We start from the raw sequence: 27,326 nt of genomic DNA on the forward strand, positions 1-27,326 counted from the left end.
CCCCCACCAAATAGATAAAATAAGCATGGAAAAGCAAGACCTTTGTGCCAGACATCACAACTTCAGCATATAATTCCGGGAAATTTTCATACATAGCATTTTACTTATTCCTGCACATGAAATCAATTTTGCATGTGCCTCCCCTGCAAATAAGGGAGAAACGGCAGACCTCGCATATATGAACACTGATGTGGGGCTCTTTGCTACAAAACTGATACATGTGTTAAAGAGCTTTTAGCACCCACTTGGATAGTTTGTTACACACTGCTGTTTCACAGGGCTGTACTGATCATCAGACTCCAGTTACAGCAGACTTTCCTATTTTTTACCAGACACCTTCAGTGGCAGGGACCTCATTCAGAAGAGCCCTCTTCACCGAGCACCTCCTTCCACTATCTTTCCTCTTGACCACCTTTCCTCCCAAGAGCCATGGAGTAAAATACACAAGGGAAATGGAATACTTGCTGTGAGGGGCCGTCAAGAGAACTCTTTAAACTCCTTACCTGTTTTTTGTTTCTAACTGTGGCCCACAGACCAGAAAAAATACAACAGGCTTAGTATTATAAAATCTCTTTGTACGTTATCGAAATTCAAATTGAATGGGATGGATGGATTTTTGTGTTGCTTCTGTTATTCTAATGACGTAATCCGCTATCCTAAACTACATTTCTTTGTGGGTCACAGGGAGAGGGACCTTCTCTTCTATTGCCTGAGTCTAATTATAAACGAAATAATCTACTGCGTAACAAACCTAGGCTCCAACTCTGTGGGTTAAAAAAGAAAACAAACAAAAGACCAATACAATCTAAATACAAATCCAAATATTTCACTGTAGCCAATCACAGAAATTGTATCTTATGACAATGGCCATAAAAGCACAGGCATTTCTATTTGTTCAAAAGAGCGGAAATATTTTAGAAAACTAAAGGAACGAAAAACAATCTGAGAAAGTCATGCGGTAGGTTCTACTATTTGAAATTCCAAAATTCCATTGTTCTCCATGATTAACTATCCAGGAGTGGGAAGCCCACAAACCCCTACACAGTTACAGTTTAGCAGGAATTACTGATACTTTGGGATTCTTAAGACACAGCATATTCTAGTCCATAAATTATACAGAAATAGAAACAAATACAGTTTCAAACATTCCCTGTAGGTCTTCCCCTTCACTAGCTTTTTTTTTTTTTTTGGGTGGGGTGGGGGGTGGTTTCTCTGTGAGTCATGACATTAAACTTCTTCCAGAACAAGTGAGCAGATTTAAATTATTTCCACGCAGTAAGTGAAGAGAAGCACTGCAGAACACTTACAAACGTACAGCCTAGACACTCAAAACTCAACAAAACAAAAACCTCTCAAAACTCAGGGTCTGGTCCTTAGAAAGGTGAAGCTGTAGCCAAAATAAACAATGGTATAGTGATTCTCTCTCCTCTACATCACCGTCTTTGCAATTATTTTTATTCAATAATCCCAGTAATATGATGTTAATTCAGAAACTAAAGAAAAAGGACACAAGAATTTGAAGGGCTTAAATATATTTTTTATATTGATAATCTGTGTCTTTCTACCCTAATACATTATTATTGATTACATACAGGATGAGGTGAGGTATTTGTAAAATATCTGGTAAAAAATGATTAATATACAGTATTCTGAGATGGAATCTTATAAACCTTTAGGTCTTCTGAAGTGTCAAATTGATCATCTCAATTAAACTGCCCTGACTGGACTTACAGCTGTTCCCTCAAACCACGTTAAAAAAGGAAGGATCTTACATTTTCCCAGAGCGTGTGCAGTAAAGGGAAAGCAAAGAATTGGCAATTTCTATCTCTCACATCCGAAGTAATGCATCCACACAAAATCAGGACCTTCAAGTCTAGCATGAAACAAACAAACAAAAAACCCCCCCAAACCACAGACAAACCAAAAGACTAGATTAGAGATATACAATCTCTGAATGATGGTTAGGCTAATTCACCAACACCAAAGAAATCCAAGTGGTCAACAGTCTTGAAAATGCTTTATTGAAATGTGTGACGTATGTGCAGAAGATGTGTGTGAAAAGACCACAGCTTGAAAACTGGTTTTTGAAACGTCTCAACAACCAACTGAAAAAAAAAAAAAAAACCTATTGGACTGGACTTCTAGCATAACCAGAAGCCTGGTGTAAAATTTTCCTTTAAAACATTTTCCATCACAGAAACTAAAGAAAACAAAGCTAGGATACTTGGAAATTGTTGGAGTCTGAAGTTTCAGAGAAGGAGAAGCAACAGTTTTTTAGAAATGTGGGGTGACATCTTTTTTGGATACATCTGGATGAGCATGGACTTCACAGTTCTCGGGAAAACACCGGAGGGTGCTTGAGTCTGTATGCTTGTGTTGAAGAAACAGAGAAACACAGACGGGGAAGGAAAGGACTACAGCGGAAGAGGGGAGACGGAGGAAAGGGCTCAGAGGAGAGAGCACTGGAACAAGACATGATTAGGTTAAGTCTAGTTATAAATTTATCAGAAGCTGTGCGCACCTTTTTTAAAAGTCCTAAATTTACATTCCAAAAACTGCCCCCCAACCCCAAACCCACTGTCCCTGCCTTGGAGCTATTGTGAAAAGTCTATGCACAAAAACTGAAACAGAAAATAAAAAATATCCCGGCCCCTCCAAACCCCAAAACAAACCCAAAAGAGTTGTACATTTTTTTTTTTTTACACATAGGATTAATAATATAGGCATATAGGTGGCATGATTCAATTAAAACGCTTTGCTTTTTATGCTGGAAAAAACCCAATAAATAAAAGGTGCTAAAGTTAGCATTAAGAATTTGGTTGTAATATATTGACAAAGTCTGGGAAGGCAAATCCTCAAAGCTCCCCTGATACTGATCTGTCTCAGCAAACTATGAAGCAAATACATAAATAATGCAAAGTATGATTGAGAATGTGAGATTTTCAAAAACAAAGACAACATAATTCAGGTTAACTTTGTTGAACAGTGAATAAATGAAATTCATCTACACCTGAATAAAACATATTTAACAATTGAAAAAAAATTTAAACCACCACAGAAAGTAAAAAGTTTAAACAAGTAGAACAGGATTTGTTTTCAGGGCACACAGACGCCTGCAGCAGATTCCCACAGTAGCTGTACTGGTGTGTCTTCTATGGATGAGTTAGACAGGCTGAGCTCCACACGGTAAGATGACTAACAGGGCGACAGGACAGTCACACAGGGCGGAGCGCGACACCGGCTACGACCCCAGGTTCCACTGCAGAGCTGGCTTGTGCGTAGAGGCACACAAAGAAAGGTGATTCAGGCAGACATTATTCAAAAGCTACTTTGTCAAGTAATCCTTTTGCTGCGTAACCATTGAATAATGTTTGGGAAAGCTTTGGGCTTTTATTTTTAAGTTTTACTCCTTGTATTTAAGTTTTTTAAATAACAAGGTCACTAAAACTCATGCACGCTGCAAAAAACCTCATGCAGTAGTTAAGGTAAACCATCCAAGCAGTTTTTATTCATTAATATTCATAAATACACACAGCAGCTTCATTAGAGATTTCAATTTTCCTCTTCAGTTTGAATGTGGAGTATTAGGAGAGCCTTTTGCATGTCAAGGTACAGGAAGCAGAGATCACCCCTGCACTGCTACCTACATTTACCTGCTAGAAGTAAAAATTAGTTAAGTGGAAATGATTATCATATATATCTTCTCTCTTCCTGTTGAATGTACACAATGTAACAGAGTGACAGACCTGAAATTACAATCACCAAACAAACCCAAGATAGCTGTTGTCCACTTTCATTGGCAAATACAGCACAGAGGACATTGTCTGCGAATTGGGATGTCATCAAAGAGGAGGTGGTGGAGGCTCATTTCCTTTATTACTCTCTTTTAAATTTAGGTTTTCTAAAGCAACATCTAAAGGCATAATATCTACACAGCCCATAGCACCAAAATCTGCCATCTCCCCCCGTTCATCCTCGTCTGAGGACGAGCTCTCTTCACGAACTAAAGTGGACAGAAGGAGCTCTTGGACAAACAGGCTGCGGTCTGCGCGCTCACTTTCCATGGACTGGCGCTCTGTTTCAGACATTTTAGGATCATTCAACCTGTGTAAATTAAAAAGAAAAGAGCTTATTGGTAAAGAGTCAATGAACAATGTCGTGGTCAATTTCTACAATGTCCTACTCTGTACAAGCTTCACAGGCGGCAAAACTCAGAATCTGAGACGTATTAATGGAACACCTTGCTCTAATTTACCTCGTTAATTATGTTGAGATGAATTCCCCACACTTGTAACAGCAATACTGTTACCCCGAGGTGCAAGTCTATGCTTTAATTAGATTCAATGAGAAAAAATACATTTACACTTCTCATACTCCCTTTAGAGAAAACTGGTGAAAAATTTCCTAAGGAAAACAAAATTTCTACCAGATTAGATACTTGGGGAAGTAGTGATTTCCCCAACCAAAATTTTACCAGTGGGTAGTAAAAAGAGGAAAAGTAGCAACCCTGGTCACAAAAACAAAATCTGCAGTGATTAGAATAGTCAACCGAAAAAAATCCTAAAAGTTCTCTTGGCTTTTCTCTATTATTTCCATCTAATTCTTCCTGAAATGAAGATATGTCCAGAAGACTGAGAGGGCAAACACACACACTCACACACACGCACGCACGAGCATGTGCGCACCTACGCTTCTACCAAGGACTGTGTAACAAGTCTGACCCAAGGTTTAACGGCCCAGTATGCTCACCTGACAACAGGCACTTATGAGACCTGTGTCATGTTGGGAAACCTGGTTCGTTTGCACAGAGACTGGACGGCTGTCAAGAGCTGAATTTTTATTACTAACCTGTTAAGTGACTTATGCAAAATTCTGCTTAGTTTCAGTGCTAATTTTATTTCTCTACATTTTTAGTGGCAAAGAAAGAAAGGGAAACTGGTTGGAGCACTGGGATCAAGAAAAGTAACAAACAGGGAGAAGATGGTGACAGTGAAAGGAGGTTCAGTAGGCACGCGTGACAGGTGCTCCTCCCGGAGAAGCCAGGTGCACTTGGAGCCCACGTTCGTCTACACCCCGCACCTGTTCCCTGCTGTCCCACCGACGCTGGAAGGCACGGGGGCATCCCAAAGTAGCAATGGAGGAGGCGTACTGGGCACTCACCATGGGCTCTGCTTTAGGTGCTTTTTGTATGGATTATCTCTTTTAACTCCTACGAGTTAGGTCTCATTATTATCAAGTTATAGGCAGAAGAAACGGAAGAGGTTAAGTGACGTGCTCAAAAATCTCACAGCCATCAAGTTCAAAACCGCTCAATGATTAGATCCATGGCTTAGAAAACAAAAGATCTAAATTTAAGAACTGAAAGAACCAAAAGGATCTGGAAGGCAACTACATAAAAGCCATTAAATCCACACTGAAAGGAAATGACTGATGACATTTATGATTAAAACCAAATTAAGAATATAAGAGAGTATCTAATGAAACAGGAGATTGAGCAATAGGCTACATATTCTCCATCAAAAACTTTGAAAGTGCTAAGAAGTGAAGTACATTCCACATCCTTAGTTTTGGAAAAGGCCTTAAAAAGAACAACAAACTAAAGTCAAACCTATTAGAAAGAGAAAGGATGCATAGAAAACTACCTACACAGCAAGCAGGCAAACTAGAAACATACAGGCTGAGGCTCCCAAACCTTCGGAGAGCATGTAATTCTGGTATCACTGTTGATTTTTAGGAAATAACTGAGAAAATGTTTCACTCCTGAGGGGGGCAGATAAAATCGGTACTAGGACTAGATGTCTTGATGGCCAAACTTCATTTGGGATCTAGAAGTAACTGCAAAGCTTGTAAGGAGCTTCAAACCGGAGTTAGCCAAACTAGCTGGCTCCATTACCAAGAGACTGGAATCTGACATAGGCACTTACACAACTGCTTTCTAAAAGGTCAACCATTTTTGGATCCCAAAGAAACTGTGTCCCACCATCAGTTCCAAGGCAACAGGAACAGGAATTGCCCCTGGTCAAAGAGACCAAAGAAGAGGCTGGAGCCCCACACATGTCACATGACAGCTGTGTGGCCAGGGAAAAGGATTTCCCCTTGGAAACATCGCAGACCCTCTCCTAGCCTTGAAGATTCTCAGCACACATGTTAATGTATTTGAAGTTCTGAGACGCCCAAGAGTAAATAAACTATTTGTTAGTTAGTTTTGCCCAAACTTATTCATCAGGAAAAAAACTTGAACATAAACAACTATTTATATTTCTTAGAATATATAAAGTTCCAGGGAATATTTTTTTGGGAAATATTGCCTTAGGTAAACTATATGAGTCAGGATCTAATGACACAATGAAAGATGTAGAAAGTGGTCTACAAATTGCAAGGTACTATGCAACATACAGTATGACAGAAAGGGGGCCTTCCAGAAGCTACAACCAGAATCCAAGGAAAGCACTCAGAGGCCACCCATACTGTGCCCTGGTTGCTGGCTGTCTGGTCTAGAATAACTACATAGAGAAAAGTCCCAGATCAAGCTCACTGAGTCTGGAGCTCAAAAAACAAAAACTAAAAACCAGACTGGAGCAAAGGTGGGAAGATGTATTTTCCAAAGGGCAGTGGGGCAAGACATTCATTCCACCCCCCAGGCCAGCGAACCCTCAGCAGACACATACACTGGTAGGGCTCCTTTCTGAGGTAGGTACCTAGATCTGTGGCTCTGTGCTTTCTCTACGTTGAAGCCACGTTTTCTGGTGATAATCAATCAGGCACAGTTACTCACTTTGCAGAGATAATACAAAGGTAAAATTTCCACTTGAAACTTCCTCCTTAGATCCATACCAAATGATAATAAGTACCATTAACTGGGCTTTTATTACATGCCAGATACTGAGCCAGACCATACACATACCTGTACTCCATTTCATCCTCAAAACAATTCTCATTCTAATGCGGCAAAACTCATGGGATATTATAAAACTGAGGTCTGGAGAAGTGAAGTGACTTGCCTAAGGTCCAAACTAGTAAAAGCTGGGGCTCTTGACAGGGGTCCTATTTGCAGCGACGTGCAAACAGTTTTTATTCTGCATCAACAATATGTTATTTACAACTATACACATGTGCCACTGTACTAACAGAGATGTTTAAAAGTATGAAATAAAAGAAATATACACAGAAATAGTGTTTTCTTCTAACATCTAGTTGTCACACACACTACTTTTTGGAGATAACTGATATATTACACTAATTTTCTTCTTCGTGTCACAGTTTTTAACTTTATATTCCTCTCTATTCCATTAAAAGTCCAAATTAGTCCAGGTTCTTTATCTGCTGAGCCTACTCATTACTGCTCTTTCTAAAATTCTTTTATTTTTAAAAGTCACATAAAATGCCTACGAGGTCTCAGCAGAGGAACATATTTGGTTGCTAATGGTAGTTTTCAGAAGCAAATAAGAACTCTACTCCATCCAGCAGAGCCATTTACTGTGTGTACTAAGTATTTTTTACACTGTGGTGAACCATTATTTTAAATGGTTATTTTGTGTACGCTAACCACAAAAATTTAAATTCCACTTCTTTAGAAAGTCTCAGGAGAAAACCACCACATTATAAAATCTTCTCTTATACTTTTGGATATTTCACAGCAGACTGAAACTGGCAATAAAAAGACAGCAATGTTAATTATGACAATAAATGTACCTAGTATGTCCCATATATGTAATGATATGATGTTTACATTTTATGGGCAACATGGGAAAAGAAATTCATATCAGATGATGACACACCGTCAGAACAAGACCATCAGCATTCCTAGTTTATCTAAAATAAACTATTATTTTTCATATTTTTAAGGAAATACTGAATATACAGTTTTGATTAGAGATCTGTGAGTTTTAATGGTTTGATCAAAGGCCGAGTCTGTAAGAACACATATAAGCACAAAAGAGAAAAGGTCATCTCAGGCTGCGCGGTGCTAATAAAATACTACTTCTCAAAGTTACATTAATAAATGAACTACCTTGTTAAAAGAAACTGGGAATTCTGGATAGTTTGCTGACTGCTTTCTGTGTTAGCTGTGTTGGTTGTTGCTGTGGATTGTGTGATTGTAGTGGTGACACTGCTTGTGTTAGTACGTCGGGTTGCGTTGCGTGCAGTCTCCAGTTGTTGCCGTGCTGCCTGGGCGTGCTGCCGTTCTAGCTGCAGCTGCATCTGCAGTTGTTGTAACTGAGAAGCTGAAGGGCCAGAGGAATTAAGCTGTCCTCCTGCAGAACGTCTCACTCCTGATAACTGGGATAAAAGCTCTGCCAATGGAAATGAAGACATTAATGTCTACTTCAATATGAGGAAAACAAAATGCTACAGATCTTTCTTTTACCAGAGGAACATTAAAAATGATTGTCAACGGGAAGGTAACCTGTGGCAACATACAGTTCCAGCTTGGAGCTTAATACCTTTTAGGATGCCTCCTAGAGGCAAGAGTTGTGTATGTGTTGTGCATGGGAAATGCAAATACATATGAATATTAGCTCACATACAATTATTCTTAAGCAAAACATAGCAAATTGTTTTTCAAGTTGTCTGCATAATGGGCTGATTTAGTTACACTTTCTCTTAGTATCTTAGTAGGCTAAGGTGGCTCATCTGCTGGTCCAAACACAACAAAAACCCTCTCAACGTGAGCCCCATGAAGGCACGGATCAAGTCTACTGTTTACGATATGCCTGGTTCTTAGAACAGCACCTGACACATAGTAGGCACTCAAACATTTATTTAATGATTGAATGACTCTCAGAATTAAATCCAAGAGACCTGCATCATTTCTAACTGTGACGGTTGTACACTTGCCTCTGCCTTCTTTCTCTGGAACCTTCTGGTACTGCTGTTTGAGAGCCCCAGAACACCACTGCAGTGAGGACCACTGGTGATGCCCAGTGAAGCTGATTAGCTCCTGACTGTACAGCCTATTTAGACGCTCTTGTTTGGACAAGGCTGTGCTCATCAGAAGCCAGGTGGCTCTCTGTCCCTGCCTTGTCATCTAAGTGAGGTGCAGTAGTTGCCTTCTTCCACGTGGAGGGTCTATCTGGCTTGCATGGATTTGATGATTGCCCTTTCAACACTACTAGGCTGGCAAAGCTCTTCACCATTAAAATTCATTTCCAGGGCACATTTCTGCCTTATTGCTCACTGCTGTTTTATTCCAGGGGCTCTTAACACCATTCTTTCACATAGTCCATCAATAACACAAACTAATTTTCACTGACAGAAAAAAACTGAATGGAGAAAGTGTCTCAACTGTGAATTTTGCCCCCAGAAATCACATTAACTTTTAGAGCCTGCTACCAAAGACAGCAGGTAAATATCCTTTTAGATGAAGAAGTATTTTTTAAAATTCCCAAAACTCAGTTTTTTGGGGCTTACTGCACATCCAAATGCCCAAAGCACATTTGAAATTAAGATTTTACACTGGCTTCCCTGGTGGCGCAGTGGTTAAGAATCCGCCTGCCAATGCAGGGGACACGGGTTTGAGCCCTGATCTGGGAAGATCCCACATGCCGCGGAGCAACTAAGCCCGTTCACCACAACTACTGAGCCTGTGCTCTAGAGCCCGCGAGCCACAACTACTGAAGCCAACGTGACACAACTACTGAAGCCCGCGCACCTAGAGCCCATGCTTGACAACAAGAGAAGCCACTGAAAGGAGAAGCCTTGAGGTGACAAGCACCTCAACGAAGAGTAGCCCCTGCTCGCCGCAACTAGAGAAAGCCCGTGCACAGCAACGAAGACCCAACGCAGTCAAAAATAAATAAATAAATCTATTAAAAAAAAAGTTTAAAAGAACGATTTTACACTGAATACCTCACATTTTCAGGAAGATTTTATGAATAAGACTGTTCCTACTTTCGATGACGGATGTATACTCAGCTGCATTTCAGGTATGCGTTCCACTGTACGTACACATTTCGGACTTGTACAGGCTCCCTGGACTCTTACTGCCTGCCAGTGCTTACTGTGTCTTTCAGGGTCTCAGGCTACAGTGACTTGACATTTTGACTGTCAAACCTTGTGTTTTGCTGCTGGCTTCCCAGGTTGGCCGTGCATGAGACCGGTGACTTGGCTATGAACTACGTGTTCAAATGTTGTTGTTGTTTCTTTTAAATAATTTTTTCCTATTTATTTATTTATGGCTGCATTGGGTGTTTGTTGTTGTGCGCGGGCTTTCTCTAGTTGAGTCAAGCTGGGGCTACTCCTCACTGCGGTGTGTGGGCTTCTCATTGCAGCGGCTTCTCTTGTTGTGGAGCACGGGCTCTAGGCACATGGGCTTCAGTAGTTGTGGCTCGTGGGTCAGTAGTTGCGGCACACGGGCTTAGTTGCTCCGTGGCATGTGGGATCTTCCCGGACCAGGGCTCAAACCTGTGTCCCCCTGCGCCACCAGGGAAGCCCCAAATGTTTTTTTTTGTTTTAAATAACAAATTTATTTATTTATTTTTGGCTGTGTTGGTTTTTCGTTGCTGCACACGGGTTTTCTCTGGTTGTGGCGAGCGGGGGCTACTCTTCGTTGTGGTGTGTGGGCTTCTTACTGCGGTGGCTTCTCTTGTTGTGGAGCACGGGCTCTAGGCGCATGGGCTTCAGTAGTTGTGGCACGTGAGCTCAGTAGTTGTGGCTCGTGGGCTCTAGAGCGCAGGCTCAGTAGTTGTGGCGCACGGGCTTAGTTTCTCTGCGGCATGTGGGATCTTCCCAGACCAGGGCTCGAACCCGTGTCCCCTGCATTGGCAGGTGGATTGTTCTTTTTTTTTTTTTGCGGTACGCGGGCCTCTCACCGCTGTGGCCTCTCCCGTTGCGGAGCGCAGGCTCCGGATGCGCAGGCTTAGCGACCATGGCCAGCCGCTCTGTGGCATGTGGGATCCTCCCGGACCGGGGTATGAACCCGTGTCCCCTGCATCGGCAGGCGGACTCTCAACCACTGCGCCATCAGGGAAGTCCGGCAGGTGGATTCTTAACCACTGCGCCACCATGGAAGCCCCCAAATGTTTTTTAAAGTAAGATTTTCCCAAGCTATTAAAACACGAATGTTCCACAATAATATAATTCTCAAATCAAGGCAAGGACAAAACACTCCTACTTGACTTTCTTCCATGAGAAGAGCTTAATTCTTTAGTCCTGTCAATTAATTTTCTTATCTGTGTGCTTGTGGAGGCTGAGCCATGAAATTCTGCAGGTCTTTCAACTCTGACATCTTCTATGACTTTCTTGGGTTTCACTGGAGGCCACAAATAGAACAGTGACTGTTCCTTATTCTCTTATACCTCTAAGTACTTAAAGAAATGCCAAAATAATATGAACTACTTTATGTGGTCTACTTTAAACATATTTTATACTTATAAAATTTAGAGGAATTTTGTCAAGGAACATGTGGCGTGTGATAAGAGACTAAGAATACAAATCCTACCAAAAATTTTTAAAGGGAGCTCCACCATCCCCAGCCATTTCCTTTATTAATGTGAAACTAACTTACCAGCTATAGGATCCATGGCTTCCCTATTGCTTGGAGAATATGAACTCTGAGAAGAAGAAAGTCCACCAGTAGAACTGCTAGTAAAGTGCATGTTTGATCTACGTGCACGAGGACCTCCCAATCCCCGGCCAGGGTGAAACATTCTACGTACATGTCGAACGCCACTCGATTCATCATAACTCCAAAGTTAAGGAAAAAACTGAAGTATTTCATAGAAAGAAAAAAAAAAATCACTCGAGTCCTTGCAAGATAGACATGCAGATTTCCCAAATTATAAGCATTTTAAAATAGCACATTTCATTTAGAATACAAATGGTACAACTGTATCTATGAGGGCTATTAACTCTAAAAAAAGACACTCAAATATAAAGCAACATGTGAGTATGTGTATACTGTGTGTGTATGTTGTGCATGTGTGTGTGTTTTCAAAGAGAAAAAAGTTTCTCCAGGTGGGAAGAAGTTCCCTCCTAACACTGCCAAACGAGGTGAGAGGCACTGCCTGGTCAGACACCCAGGGTGAGACATTCTCTTACCCTCAACTCAGTATTGAATTCCATATACGTTCATACCGAAGTAACCACAAATAATAACCAGCAATTTTTTATATTTGGTGAGAACTGTGCTAATATGCAGGCTAATCAAATCTCAATGACCATCTGTAATGAGAACCGAACAGTATAAATAATTTAAATTCAGGAGTAAAAGACTCCTTCTGGCTATTAGTTTTAATCTGTCAAGTTTTTTTTTTTTCTTCCAATGCTGCTGCTAAGCAGAAAACCAGATTTGAATTTCCTGTACAGGTGGACACAGACAGAGTAACAGCACATTTCTCAAGAAGTCAAAGTTCCAGCAGCCTCGACCATCTTACGCACCTGCGTGTGAGTTACACTGAAGAAGGTCCTGAGGAGCAAAAAGCTGCCAAAACTCGTGAAGACAACACTGTGTTGCCTCCACACAGGTGAGTGTGAGTGTGCAAAGAGGGTGGGGAGGGCGACTGGGTGAACTAGCTATTGTAGCAGGGGAGATCTTCTTTCAAAGCAGCCAATATATGGGAAAAGAATCTAAAAAAGAGTGGATGTATGTATATGTGTAACTGATTCACTTTGCTGTACAGCAGAAACTAACACAACACTCTAAATCAAGCATACTCTAACAAAAATTAAAAAAAAAAAAGAAACAAAGCAGCCAACAGACAGCTATATAATACAGATTAATTTTTGTGTTGACTTCCCAGCTTTTTCAGCTGATGGTTCAGGAGTCACGTGGGGACAGGGTGGGTGGCCGCTCCAGGAAGCCCTCAGGCGCCACCATGATGCACTGTTTCATGGTGGTATGACGGTGGCTTGGGTTCTGCAGAAAGCAATGTTGTGATCATCACACTCTGCTTTTAAAAAGTGTAAAAAGTGCACTTTAGGAGGAGTTCCATCAAAGTAGTTAAAAAAAAAAAAAGAAGTTTGGGTGCTTAAGAGGCTTAGAAACAAGTCACTCCCTCATGTCAAACAAAATTACCACAGCAGCACCTGAAGTACCTGAGAAATCAGTTATGCTTCCAGGAAAACGGCTATGCCAACATTTTGCTTTCCAGAACTTAATGATAATACTTGTTAGTAATCTAATATGCAACACATGACTTCTCTTATTCTTATATTTTGCATAAGTTAATCTTTTCTTGGTAATGAAAGACTCATAAAAATCTTACAAAAATGCATGTAGATGATACGGGACATTCTACTGAATGGATACTAATTTCACTAGAGGCCCTTGAACTTGCTGAAAAAGTGCAGGATAACAGCACGGTTTTAAGTTATTTGCCCAGCTTCTCCATGAAGATGGAGTGAAGCAGGGATCAAGCATAACTCCGGGTATCGTTATAGGATTCTTTTATACAAAATGAGAAGTGACCCTAAGGCTAAAGTATTCTTGGCCTATTTGGATTTTCATATTCTCTTGGAAAAAAACAAAAACAAAAACAAGCAAGCACCGCTTTCTTCACTTTGCTTTTAGTGTCCCCTGCATTTAGGAGAGAGGAAGAGTGGGTTCCTCTTTCAGTACTTGTCCTAGACTGGCTCAGTCCAGGCTGATATTCTAACTTCTCAGGATGGGTCGATATCTTTTTCTTTCCATTAGTTTCCACTTATCTTCCCCTAACTCTAAAGGGCCATATTTCTAATTAGAAAATTAGGAATTGTGAGCAAGGGATGGGACCTATAGGACAAGAAAACCACCAGACCAGTTTCTTCCTCAAATAAGTCTAAGCTTGAATTATGACTGCCAGGAGGCAAGCAAAGGAATCAGAATGAAGTCTGGCAGGGAGAAAGGTTGTGATTAGCTCTTGAATTGCTTCAAATTGCAGCGAACATTAAAACCTTTACATGAGAACAGAACCCTACGTTAATAGGTGATAGTTTCAGAAAAACAATTCATAACTTGAAACCAGAAGCACCGAGTCTACAAAATTAACTTACTCTGGGGGGCCAGTAATCTCTTGGAGATTATTAGGGAATACTGCCAGGAACTGTCATGAGATTGGTTTGGGAGGGGAAGCAGAAATGAAAGTGGGAAAGGAATTTAGAGCTGGACCTGACCTTATGCTATCCTACTCAGAGACTGGGCAGGAAATGGCTCTCTCTGGAGAAGGAAACTCCAAAAGGGAAGGGAGCCCCACGACACACACTTGCCCACCATCCAGCCTATAACAGGGTGAGGCAACAGAGAACAGGGGTGGCAAGCAAATACATCCTCCGTATAGTTAATGAACGAGATTTTAATTTGGATTAGCATTTTCCTCTTTCGTATGAAAACACCCTCCTGAAGACTTATAACCTGGTCAAATTGTCTTAAAAAAAATCTGATGGTAACGAACTAAAGATGACGAGCAAGGGAACTTTCACTTACTGAGCATGATTAATATAACAGTCATAGCACAGAAAAAGAGAAATAAGAAATTGCACCTTAACACTGAGTCACTCTTAGGAAAAGGTTAAATCAACTAAGATAGTCTGGAGGTTAGTTTTCCTCTTTGGGGATGCCGTCCTTAAAATTCATCGAAATGATAAATGTTACAAACAACGTTTCCCCTTGTTGCCTCTCGAAAGGATATTAAATCTCTAGGGGCTCTGTGTTCAAGTGTAAGATGAGCTGCAAAGTCATCCGTGACATGATTAGGATCGCCTCCAGGCAATGCCGCACATATTGGACAAATCTGAAATGAAAGTAAAGAAAGCAGGTTTACTTACAGATGAACACTGATCAGACATGTTTCCGGATGAATACTTTACTATACATTTTACCTTGACCAGGTTTTAACCAGGCAAAAACAAAGCAGATCCTGAACTAGTGAACAGCTGCAGAGGCTGAACAAGAACCACAGGCATCAGTGCTGTGACTCCACCGAAGCAGACGTCTGTCAGGCTCAGACAGATAATTCTAAACACACAGGTCAAATCTGAGCTCTGGCAACGACTTCCAACAGCCTGTCCAATTCATCTGCATGGTCTAGTAACACAGTTTCCATAAAAAGAGTTTTTTAGTGTGCTATTTAGTGCACATTCATGTCTAAGTCCGGTCTTACTGGTAAAGGCTGAGACATAAGCTTCCCTAAAGTAAGCTAGACTTGAGGGCCAACAGCCAAACAAGACAGCAAAGCTCTTACTAAAAACACAACTGCACGAACTTAAGTACTTTGAATGTGGTATGGTAAGACAGACAATGACTACTGATAATATGCAAATATGCTCTATCGATTCATGAATGGGACTTCCAAGGTGGCGAGTGGGTATGAGAGACCATTTTTAGAACTTTACTTCCCAGAAGGATGGGAGGTAGGACAAAAGCTTGTGATCAGAGCAGGTCAAGGAGTAGAAGACAACTTCGCTGTGGGCCTGAGAGCAAGGGACAGAGGAGAAAGAAGAAATAAAATAACGTGTCCACAGGCAGAGGAGGCTTGACAGGTTGGGAATGTGGTTTCTGAAACAGCAGTTTCAACAGAAGTGGTGAAATAGGAGGCAAGAGAGGGAAGGACAGGAAGAATGCACAACTTTCAGGGGAAAGCCCCTTACTCTTCCAGAAATCCAACTGGACAGATGATGGCCTAAGAGTGGTAGCCAAGCCTTGAAGTATGAAGAACTTCAACCTGAAAGAACAGAACCAAGAAGAAAGGTCTGATATCAGCAAAGGACACAACCAAAGGGAGCCACAGGACTCGGACAAAGAAAGGTCTCAGCTTGTGCCCCTCCAGGGACAGGAGAGCTGAGGGTAGGATTCATCTTGCCAATACATGTGTCCTGTGCCTAAGTTCTTTCACCTGGAGTAAAACTGGGCATCTGGTTGACCTTACTGCCGGCTCACAGCAAGTGGGAGAGGAGAGCGGCACTGGAGATGAGGCAGCAGGAAAAAGGCGAGACCTGGAAGGACAATACCGGGATACGGAGGGGAAAACAAATCACTCTGATTCCTAGAGTCTAAGCGAACACAAATCCCTATCTCTAATGACTAGAAAGCAGAAGCTCCCGGACTCTGATGTGATCCTAGGTTCCCCTTAATGTGCGAACAGTCAGCTGTCCTGATTATCTGCCTCAGGACTCTGAGAAATATCCTCAAGAAAACCTAAAGTTGCTCAAGAAAAATAACACTTAAGCAAGACTGTGCAAAAGAATTAGGGAGGTCACAATGGGACATACTTGTGAGGCAAATGAAAGAAGTAGATAGCTATGCCTGTGTTTTTTCAGAAGATGCTAGAAACTTTTTTTTTTTTCTTTTTTTTGGTGCCAGAGAGAAAAGCAATTGGATCTGTTTACAAGTGTACAGATTATCAACTCTCTCCTTACCAGGAACTTGGGTTTTACTGTCTGTACCACTCCTGTGCTGTGACACTGTGGGGTAGAGTCTGATATACTTATTTTACTTTTCACATGTTTCTGTCTTGTCTAGCTAGATTGTAAACTCTTTGAGAAATGCAGGACAGTGTGATTTCTTTCTTGTTTGGGAACTGTGACCAGATTTGCTAAAACGAAAAAGATTGACAATGTTTGGAGAAGCAGAAACAACCTCCAGTTGCATGTATGAGATTTTTATCCAAAGAGAAAATAACCACCAAAAGGTGGTTATCTATTTATAACTTGAACTGCACAAAGATAGCTACAGAAGTTGCAGTACTGTGAGGATGCATATAAGTGAACTTAGATGAGGAAAGTCTCCTTGAGAACATGCATTCCTGGAAGGAAGACAGAATGGGAAAGTACAGATACCAAACATACTAAGAATGTCCTAATAGGACTGATAATCTCCTACAAACTAGAAAATCACCTTTGATGTAAAATAGAAGGAAAATCAGGATCCTTCAATATTGTATATTAATTTCAGTTCTGTAATTCAAAATCTTTTATATTTCACTATCGGGATAAGGCAGGATGAAGGTATTCAGACTGCTTCCCTTAGAGAGAAATACCAAAAGCAAACACTTCTCTAGTAACTAGGGATAAAGAATTACCAAGGATAAGGAATTACTGGGGTAGGAGGACCACCTAGTTTGGCAGCTGGCACACAAAAATCAAGAGGCTAGATTAGAACCAAGTGGAAGATGCTGTGACACTTGGGGCCACATGAAGCTAATTCAGATGAAGACCTGGAAGGGAAAACTAAGTGCTGATGGAACTGGAGGCCCGGTCACCTTACAAGTTTTTACATTTTATACTTAGCAAGCTAACTCATGTTTTAGAATAAAAACTTTGGTAAATCAAGGTTGTACTACTTTTCTGAGAGATAATTGAGAGAACAAGAGGAAGGGAGAAAAAGAAGAGCAAAGTGGGGCAGGAGAAACAAAGAGGTGGGAATAGAGACAGACGCCACCCTGCACCCAGGAGCACAAATGCAGCTTAGCTCTGAGTGTGTCTTTACTTCCCCGAGATGGTACCTAATACCTTTTACAGGACAGGCAAATTCCACACAAAGGATAAGCTATTAACCCTAAAATTATGAGCCTGTCAACATTAGTATTTATCATACTTCTACCGCCACATGATATAGAAATATCTATCACCTGAACAAGAAAATTCCATTAATTTTAAGCTAACACATTAGCTTAAAATTATGACAACACAACACTGTAAATCAACTATATTTCAATAAAATAAAAAATTAAAAAAATTACAACAATTTGTCAACGTTAAGGCTTACTGAATTGGCTTAAGTCAGTGCTTCCTAAATGTGCTAAGGATATAATTCATCTGGAGCATCTGTTAAAAATATAGTTTCCTACAAACGTATGGACACCAAGGGGGGAAAGCGGCGGGGGGGGAGTGGTAGCGATGGGATGAATTGGGAGATTGGGATTGACATGTATACACCAATATGTATAAAATAGATAACTAATAAGAACCTGCTGTATAAAAAATAAAATAAAAAAAATATATATAAAAAAATAGTTTCCTAGACTCCTGCCTAGAAAGTGATTCTAGGTTTGAGAATCTGTATTTTGACAAGGGTCCCAGTTACTTTATAATTAGAAAGTTTGGTAAATACTGCTTGAATATACAAAGGTACTGAAAAATAATACTTACCCTGTTGTATGAAACACCAAATGTTGTCATTAGCTACCCCTCCCCCACAAGCTTATTCACAAATGTCCTTGCTATTCTCAGTCTTAGCAATCTTTGCTATTGCTCGAGTCTTCCCCTTCTGCGTCATCCTGCCACTGAGGGTCACCGTCAGTCCTGCTTTTTACCTGTAGCACCTTTGGAAGCCGTTACCCATGTACTGGGGTGAGACTCCAGGCCAAAAACATAATGGAGTTTCCATTTTTCCACATGTTCCCAGTGCATGATTGCCAGTGAGTAACCAGTCAGTACAGATTCTTAACACCGGTGGTCACCTGTGTGACCAATGTCTAGAACATACCTTCTGAAGTTACTATTCAACATGTAAATGCTAAGTCACTACTGAATTTACAAAATCTTTTTCCCTGTGACAGGCTACTATATTAAAAAAGAAATCTAAAAGCAAAGCGCCCCATATAATTATCAACCAGTCTAAAGCAAGTTCGGATTTCCCCCAGCTTCTTTCTTGAGCTCGAAAACCCTCTCCAGGTGGCATTCTGTCTGGCTACTGTACAGTGCTTTAAAACAACAAGAGAGGAGGATTTAAGTTCCTGTGATGTGGTGAGTTCTTTACCTCTCTCTCTCTCCCTCCTTTTTTTTGGATAGGCTTCGTAATACACTTCTTGCCCATTTTGTTCACTGCTACAGAAAAACGCATTTTAAAAACTGCCTATCCGATCCAGCATACAACCTGGCCTTCACTGAAGCTAGACTGCAGCATTATAGAGAGACCGGTCTTTCACCAAATTCGTTCAGCAGCTGCTGGGGAGCGAGGTAGGCTCTTCACCATGAGGAGGATCCACTTCGATGCATCATCTTCTCAGACCACTTGAAACTGCCCTTGAACTCAGATTCTGGGACACCACGCTTCTTCTCACAGCAAACACCCTAAGTGAAATAACTGCCCTGGCAATCGGCATTTCTCGACTAGGTTTCTGGATCACAAACCTGATAAGCTCATTTATTTCTTCGATCTAATTTTACACCCATGAGAAACATTCTCCTTTTGAGAATACATGTTCCAAAGCTGTGATTTCCTTACATCATCTTCTATTGTTACTTTCTGGTGATACCAAATGTCTGAGGCATCACTTCTCTGATGATCATGGTCTTATAACAGGCAGCAAAAGCTTCTTTGTAATTGCTACCCTTTTTTTTTTTTTTTTTGCGGTACATGGGCCTCTCACTGTCGTGGCCTCTCCCGTTGCGGAGCACAGGCTCAGGACGCACAGGCTCAGCGGCCATGGCTCACGGGTCCAGCCGCTCCGCGGCATGTGGGATCTTCCCGGACCGGGGCACGAACCCACGTCCCCTGCATCGGCAGGCAGACTCTCAACCACTGCGCCACCAGGGAAGCCCCTCTACCCTTTTTTGATCCATGTTCATCCACATAATCATTATGATTAAGTTCATCCCGTTTCAAAAGAACTACAGAATCACTCAAACCCTACCATCCTTCCCTTCCCAAATGAGAGCCTAGGTGCCATGATGGTAGAGAAAATGTCTCTCCTCTGTACAGGGGCAAACACTTCTCTTTATTGTCCACCAAACCAAGTGGACAAATATTCTGGCTTTAAAGGTTCTCTACTATCTGGCTTCATTTGGCTGATTCAGTTTTCCCACTACTTCACACAACAATCAATGCCTTACCATCCTTTCCACATCCTGTGTTCTTTCTAACACTGCATCTTGGTTCATGTCTCTTCCCTCGAGTAATACCATTCCTTCCATTCTGTCCACTTTTTGAAGTAACACCCATTTTTCAAGGCCTACCTCAAGTCACAAAGCCCTGACTCCTTGCGTTTTTCTCCAATTGTGTCAAAAGAGCTAGTTTGGTTTTTAGACATGCTATAAAGTCTGTGTGGGTAGAGGCCATGTTTTAAATTTATTATGCTGACAGCCATCGTGCTTTACTCCAAGAATCTGATGACTTCGGAAAGCACTACTTCACACTTGACATATTAGATGTAACGCTCCTGGTTAATAGTTGGAGAGACACATTGAGAAGTTAGGAATATATGAAGTCTTGAGAAAGACCAGCAAATGTTTCCCTAAGCTGTCCTTAATAACTGACCCAGGCATGACCCAGAACAGCCTTTCTTCTGACGTCATCCGTCTGAGGGCAAAGTAAATGTTGTGCCCCACCCTGACCCATTTCCTCCATCACAGCTAACACCTCAGTTAATTTCTTCTCAGGCACCCACACTTTCTCTCACACCCTAGCCCTTCTGCAGCCCCCATCCTCCTTTGTTTCCCTGTTTTTTGTCCGGTCATTACTTCAAAACTCCTTCCCCCTTTTCCATTCCTCATTCCTTTATTACAGCTGTGAGTCAAGTTATGAAGTTAATCGTGGTTGAAAAGATTAAAAGTAACAGCCTTGTATCTGAAGAGTTATAAGTTCTGAAGCAAAATTAAAATGCAGTGAAGAACCTGCCCACTGCCATAGCTCTACTGTCTTCAGAAAAGCTCTGATTATTTCTTCATCCTTATGTGAATGTGCTGTTTTTCCCCAATAATAACACAAGAACATAATTTCAAGCCAAATAATTTTCCTGTGTTGTTTGATACTATACTAATTTTCTAGTATAACGTTACCTAGGTTTTCCCAAGCTAGCTCTGAAACCCAAGTTCACTACATGATGCGTTCTGGCAACTTATGTGCTTACTGTGCTCTGAGCTCCAAACCAGGTGTCCAAAGGACATTTACAAAAATAGCCTCTTTTTAAAGTTGGGGTCTTCCTTTTTTACGATATTTATGTAGACTATGTAATAAATTCAAATAAAAACATTTAAGTAAAGCCTTGTGAGTGTCGTTTAAGATAAGGGCAACTTCTGGAAGTGCGATAAGCATACCTTCTCTTGTGCTGCTCTTTACAACTGTGTCCTAATTTCTGTAAGTTAAAGGACTTATGCTGTGAAGTCCAGGTAAGCTGGTAAACTTAAAGTTCTGACTGGTTAAATTTGCCATACTGTATAATTTTGTTACTATGGATTAACTAATTCATTAAGTATTTACTGAGTAAATACTTAGGTACAATTCATATCTGGGGCACAATTTGTGTCTCTCCTTTTGAGGAACTCAAATTCAGCTCTAGAAATACCACGGGCTTGTTCTGTAAGGCAGATTTTCTGATCAACTGCAATTCAATGGGGGTGTTTTTAACAAAGTTTCTTTTACTGAAAGGTGGTGACCCAAAGGAGCTATTATAATTTAAAGCCATGACATACAAAACCCCTCACATGCATTATATTTTAATCCTCATACTAAAAAAAGAGAGTTGACATTCTACTGAATTAACAACTGCTAAGGCTAACTGATAACTCCAGATTTTTGGATCTCTTGAGTAATTAAAAGTAGTTTATCTTATAAAATCTGCAGATATAATGAAAATAAGACCAGAGTGAAGTTTTGCTTTGAGGACATACAAAAAGCACTAGTGGAAAATCTATGCTACATGGTCAACAAACTCATTTTGGGCCTTCTCTAGAACCATCTAAATTGTAGCTACATGCACCTTAGCCATCTGTTTTGTCAATACAGATATAGGTTCTTTCAAGACCCGAGTGATCACAATGTTCAACTCGATTATAATCTAATTTTCTGCTGTTGCAGTGGAACACTCAAATTAACTTATAATTAAGTATAAGCTACTTCATATTGAATTTATTTTTCTCCTCAGTTCCATTCTCCCCATTTTAATGCTGAGGTTGGAACTGTCACCTGCTTCCCAAGAGCAGCATTTAGAATGTTAGGGAGTTTTTGTTAAATACAAAAATTTCAGTTTTCCTTACATTTTTATATATGATTTAAGAGTACTAAATAAATAAAGTTTTGGTTTTAAACATGTTTCTTGGATATAGATTTAAATTACATGTGTATACTGATGTCCTGGAAATTCATAACACTTGAAAAAACATAATTTAGCCACAATGAAAAATAACTCCAAAGGGGTCAGGGCGCTCGCATTTCTTTATCCTGTTCACAGTTCACTCTGAATATGAGCACTCATATCCACGAGTACTGAGAAGAAGAACTGCAGTGTAAGCTTCACTGTTTCCACCTATCCTGGGGTAAGCTATCTATTTCCCCTGTTGACCTAGAGAAAGAAAAGGAAACGGGCACCTCTTGTTGCATAGTGTGTCCGTAAGCACCTGCGAGCTGCAGGGAGACAGGCACAGGGAGGCGGAGCCCAAAGCCAGCAACAGTTTTAGTGAAAAGTCACAAATGACTCCACGTAAGTTAGTGGGTTTATGTTGTTTATGAGTTGAGTGTCTGGCAATGACAGAAGCTTTGTATGCTCTCTCCTCAAGAGCATTACAAGTTTGTCAAGTGAGGCTGAGTTTGGTCGGATTTCCTAGAAAAAATAACCTCAGCTATGAAGACCGAGACTGGCGTCTTCAAATAATTTTCTTAACCAGTTTTTCTTTTTTTAACCTGAGAGGCACGATGGGGAAGAAAGGGATACCAGGAGAAGAGACAAGGCTGAAAAGTGTTTAAAGGACTACTGAGCTACCTTATAATTTTCCAATAGGTGCCAGAGAGGTCCCATCTTTAATTTATACCCCCTTCCCTACAAATCTTTCTGCAAGCCCTGCAAGAAGAGGCCCCACTTCTATGCACTGACTTGAAATTAGCTGTCCAGACACTGAACTAGACAAGCCAGTATTTCACAGGACAAAGAAGAAACCAAACCAGTGGCCAAAGAAAAAAAGAACTCAAAGTGAATGTCTCTACACCTGCTGCTCTTACCCAGCACTCCCCTTCACACTGGGTGTTCTTCCCATTCTGAAAACTGCCTACTCACCTTCCCCTACAGGAGTTTACTTCAACACAGAGGGAAGTACAGAGCAATGAAAACCCTACCCAGGATAACAATATACTCTGAAATACCAGGCACAACACCTTCTTGGAAAAGCTTTTATTACCTCATTTTCATAATATTCTAAATGATTCCCCTCCTGGTTTTCATATCACCTTAAGGAACTGATCTCTTATAGAAATATCTTTTAAAATATCAGGACACACACATAAATTGAATTATCCTAGAACAATCTGGAATGCCCAACGTGTCTCCTATCATTTCCTTCTGTGCTATCAACTCAAGAATCTACTGGGAAACCAATGGCTGTATCACCCTTAAAATCAAAAGTATTACTATCCGATTTTAAACAAGTAAATATGCTCAAAATAACTATTATTAAAAATGTGCAAAGATAGCTAAATACTAAAGATAGTAAAAAAGTGATTTATAAAAAAGAAAGTGTTCTGAGTCAAAAGTAATGAAAAGCACAAATGGTAAAAGTACCAAATCCTGGTCTTCTATAATCTCTCTAGCTAAATGCAAATGAGTAGTAGCTATATGGTTGCCTGTAGCAACGGTAGTTTTATGTATTCCTCCACTATTATTAAATAAAATACCATTGTTAGTTCACAGAAAAGCAGACAGCATCCAACTGCATTCTTTGAAGAAGAATGCAAGTAGTAACAGTCAATTAAAGCCTATTTAAAAAAAAAAATGTGTATTTGGCTTTTAAATGCTTACTTTTCTTGATTACCTGATTATAAGAGTAAATAGGTAATTATAATATTTAAGAAAATGTACAAGATTAGATTAGAAGATTTGTAAAAATTGTGGTTCACTCCACTATTATTGTTCCTAATAAGGAAATACCTGTGTTGGGAAGTTAGCTCTATATATCTACATATTAAAATGGTCTTTCAATGAAATACAGATACTATTTTGATGGTCAAAATTTAAAAGTCCTATACACAATTTAAAGATATGCAACCTTTCATAGCCCTCATGTATAAACCATACCTGTCACATTATTTTGGTTTGCAGTATATTAGATCTTACATTTTCCTGCTTGTTGAATTTAGGTATCAAATGCATCTGTTTATACACAAAACGCCACAATGATGATAATTTCTATTCTGTGTTCTATGGCTCCTTTTAATTGACAAACAACCGTCTAAATATTAAAAAAATTATCAGCTAAAACAGATTATTCTGACTCATTAAAAACAAATTTAAAAGTCCTTTTATGTCATCATGTTTCTCCATAAGAATAAAATTGTATAGTCAGATTGTGAAAAATTTCTAAAATAATTCTTTCTTCTTGGTTTTTACTTCTTATCAAATCAGTATAAATAGAACACAATACAACCATGCTATTTCAAAATTAAACTCAATTTGTTACAAACATATCTAGGTCTTCATTAAAAAAGGAGGGATGTGACAATAGTGTTCTGAGGTTCCCCAAGGTGCAAGATGATTCACTTTGCTGTACAGTAGAAAGTAACACAACACTGTAAAGCAACTATACTCCAATAAAAATTAATTAAAAAAAGAAAAAAGGTAAAAAAAAAACAAACCAAAAAAGAAATGAGAAAGAGTCAGATAGTGTAGACATCGACAATATAATAAGATGATATTATGAATAACCTTGTGCCAAGTTCAGAAACTTATACGGATGTATCCCTGGGAAAATAAAAATGAACAAACTAACACAATTAAAAGAAAAAAAAAAAGGAGGGACTGTATCACTTACATGTATGAAAACCTAAAAGCTGGAGATTGCCCTAACCTCCCCTTTTTGGAGAGGAAAGAAACCAAAGAGTAAAACCAAATGAAAAATAGAAAGCAAAAAGCTTCTAGCAGGGAATGCTAGAGAACTGATGCAATTATGAACGGAGTAGTATACTGCAACACAGATTTCTAGAAGTGAGAAGAAAATGTTGGTGAACAAAAGTACTCTTACTTTTTAAAGCATAATGTTCTTAATATAAATTGCAAGAGATTTATTAAACAAGGAAGTGAAAGATTAATTACATATCATTAATTAGAGGTAAAGCTACATTTCATTTAAAAACAACAACAAAAATCCCTGAAGGCTTTCTAATTAGCTGCAGTGCAAGTCACCTCAAATGTAAGATTTAAGAAAAATTTCAGGAGTCATGCTTAATGTTTTTATGTTCAAAGCTTTCCCACCGTATTTCTTCCACATTCTTACCACTTCCTCAACAAATCCTTCATGTTTGCAATCCCATTTGACCTCTAGTGCTCACTTCTACTACCAGCTTGATGGATTTTGATAATTACATACTGTGCTACTTCCCCTCTTAATTCTTCCCGCAACCAAAAACTAGTCCCAATCAACCAGATTTCATAACTATGAGGGTTTTTAAGAACTTGTGCTTAACTTCAAAATCACACTGCTTATCAGATTTGGTGTTTATAAAAAGATCCCTGAGACTACACCCAATCTGCTTGTAAAATTTTTAATCATCTTCACTATGCATTCTATGTCAGATGTTTTTTAGTTTGAAGGATCCTCCATATCCTCAAAATCAAAAGCCTCTTGAGCAATCTTAAATTAATCTTAAGAAAGGAGGCAAATCTTAGGTTGGGGCCTTAGAGTCCCAAGTTGAAAAAGGAGACAAAAATATAGACAAAGGGGCTTCCCTGGTGGCGCAGCGGTTGAAGAGTCCGCCTGCTGATGCAGGGGACACGGGTTCGTGCCCCGGTCTGGGAGGATCCCCTATGCCGCAGAGCGGCTGGGCCCGTGAGCCGTGGCCGCTGAGCCTGCGCGTCCGGAGCCTGTGCTCCGCAACGGGAGAGGCCACAACAGTGAGAGGCCCATGTATCGCAAAAAAAAACCCCAAAACAAACAAACAAACAACAACAACAACAACAAAATATATATATACACACAAAGACTACAAAGTTATTTTAAAAATTAACCTTCCGTACACTTTCTTACTAGCTATGTCAGGTATTGGTAAGTGCTTACTAGTGGTGACAGTAATATCTGCAGGGATATATCCTCTCACTCCTAAATGTTCCAAAGGGATGCTGGTTAGAGGAGTGAGATCCTTAAGTCCTAGAGGAAGGTACAAGCTGGTGGTACAGAGGAGAGATATGCAGGAAATGCAGGGGCAAAGAAGGATAGAAAATTGAGCATTTAGGAAGAAAAATATAAACAGGAATAGAAACAGAGATACAGCTATTATGTGAATCTAATTCCCTACCTTCCAAAATGACATGAGTCACTCCTGAACTCCAGAATTCAAAAATGTTTTAATTACCATGACTTGGCAAAACACAGGGGGGAGGGTGTTGAGAGGGCACACATAATAATATCACATGGACATTTACGTATAACTGTAACACATCAGAGCTGATAATGTGTTTCACATATATACCTAGAGGCATTCAAAATACTTAACACCTGGCAAGGCACAGGCAGCAATCACTGAGCATGGACACTGGCCAGTATTCCACACGTGGTACACCTGCTGATGTCAGCCCCGGATCTAGGACACGACCTACATGATTCAAAGAATCAAGCACCTTTGTATCAAAGATTCTTGCCTGCTTGCTATTTTTCACTTTGAAATGTCTGGGTGTGCTAATGAGTGGGAAGCGAGGTAGATGCGGTGCTCATGCAGACTAAGAGCCCATGAGGAGAAAGAAATCCTTAAAATATTACACAAATACTAATATGAAAAAATGGTATGGCCGCTGCCTTGAGCTATGTTCCAAAAGTTGGGGAACTAAACGAAGGCATATAACTGAACACAACTTATGAGAGACAGACCATAAAACTATTTGTAGATGGTATTTAATTTTCAAACTGTGTATCAGGTACAAAGGACTATAAATAAATTGTATTTACTTTCTGGAAAAAAATAAAGGCAAGGCTGCTGGTAGTTGACTCTCATTTTTAAAAATGAATAATTAGCTTTTCATTCATGGAGAGGACTTGAATTTCCACTGGATTCCCCAGTTTTAGATGTGGAAAACCGACACATTGTCCTGTCCCAAAGGGGTGATGGAACTACTACACTAGGGCCTACTGGCTAATATAATAATGATTTTAAGAATGCCAGGTTTACAATAGGGAAACCCCTCCTTATTGTATCTAGGTAAATAAATTCTCAAACTTAACAGAATTTAAATCAAAGAGAAATTATTCCAACTTTCCCACAACAACCAGGACAGAGATGCAATCAAATCAGCATTCATTCTTCACACTGTCATCTGGGACTGTTCCAAAAGGAAGCAAAATCACCTTTGTAGAATAAAAAGAACAAATTAAGAACACAAGTAAAATGTGACAATAGTGTTCTGAGGTTCCCCAAGGTGCAAGATGAGAGCATTTTTGAGTTGTCAGACGGTAAAATTTGATTTGAGAACTACATAATGTAAATTTACCAACTGTTT

General features: G+C 40.0%; 1 protein-coding gene across 3 annotated transcripts in view; it reads right to left on the bottom strand.

Annotated features, from left to right (window-relative positions):
• Positions 1-2,000: 2,000 nt before the first annotated feature.
• Positions 2,001-27,326, bottom strand: part of KCMF1 (potassium channel modulatory factor 1) — a 75,669-nt gene continuing 50,343 nt past the window's right edge. For all 3 annotated transcript variants that reach the window (XM_067704536.1, XM_067704537.1, XM_067704535.1), the window contains 4 exons: positions 14,618-14,708; positions 11,507-11,692; positions 8,012-8,294; positions 2,001-4,104 (listed from right to left, as the gene is read on the bottom strand). In XM_067704536.1, the coding sequence (XP_067560637.1) occupies positions 3,843-4,104; positions 8,012-8,294; positions 11,507-11,692; positions 14,618-14,708 (822 nt within the window). In that variant the 3' untranslated portion in view covers positions 2,001-3,842. The remainder of the gene's footprint in view (positions 4,105-8,011; positions 8,295-11,506; positions 11,693-14,617; positions 14,709-27,326) is intronic.

The sequence above is a fragment of the Pseudorca crassidens genome, chromosome 14 (genome assembly GCF_039906515.1).
Source record: "Pseudorca crassidens isolate mPseCra1 chromosome 14, mPseCra1.hap1, whole genome shotgun sequence".
NCBI classification, from domain to species: Eukaryota; Metazoa; Chordata; class Mammalia; order Artiodactyla; family Delphinidae; genus Pseudorca; species Pseudorca crassidens.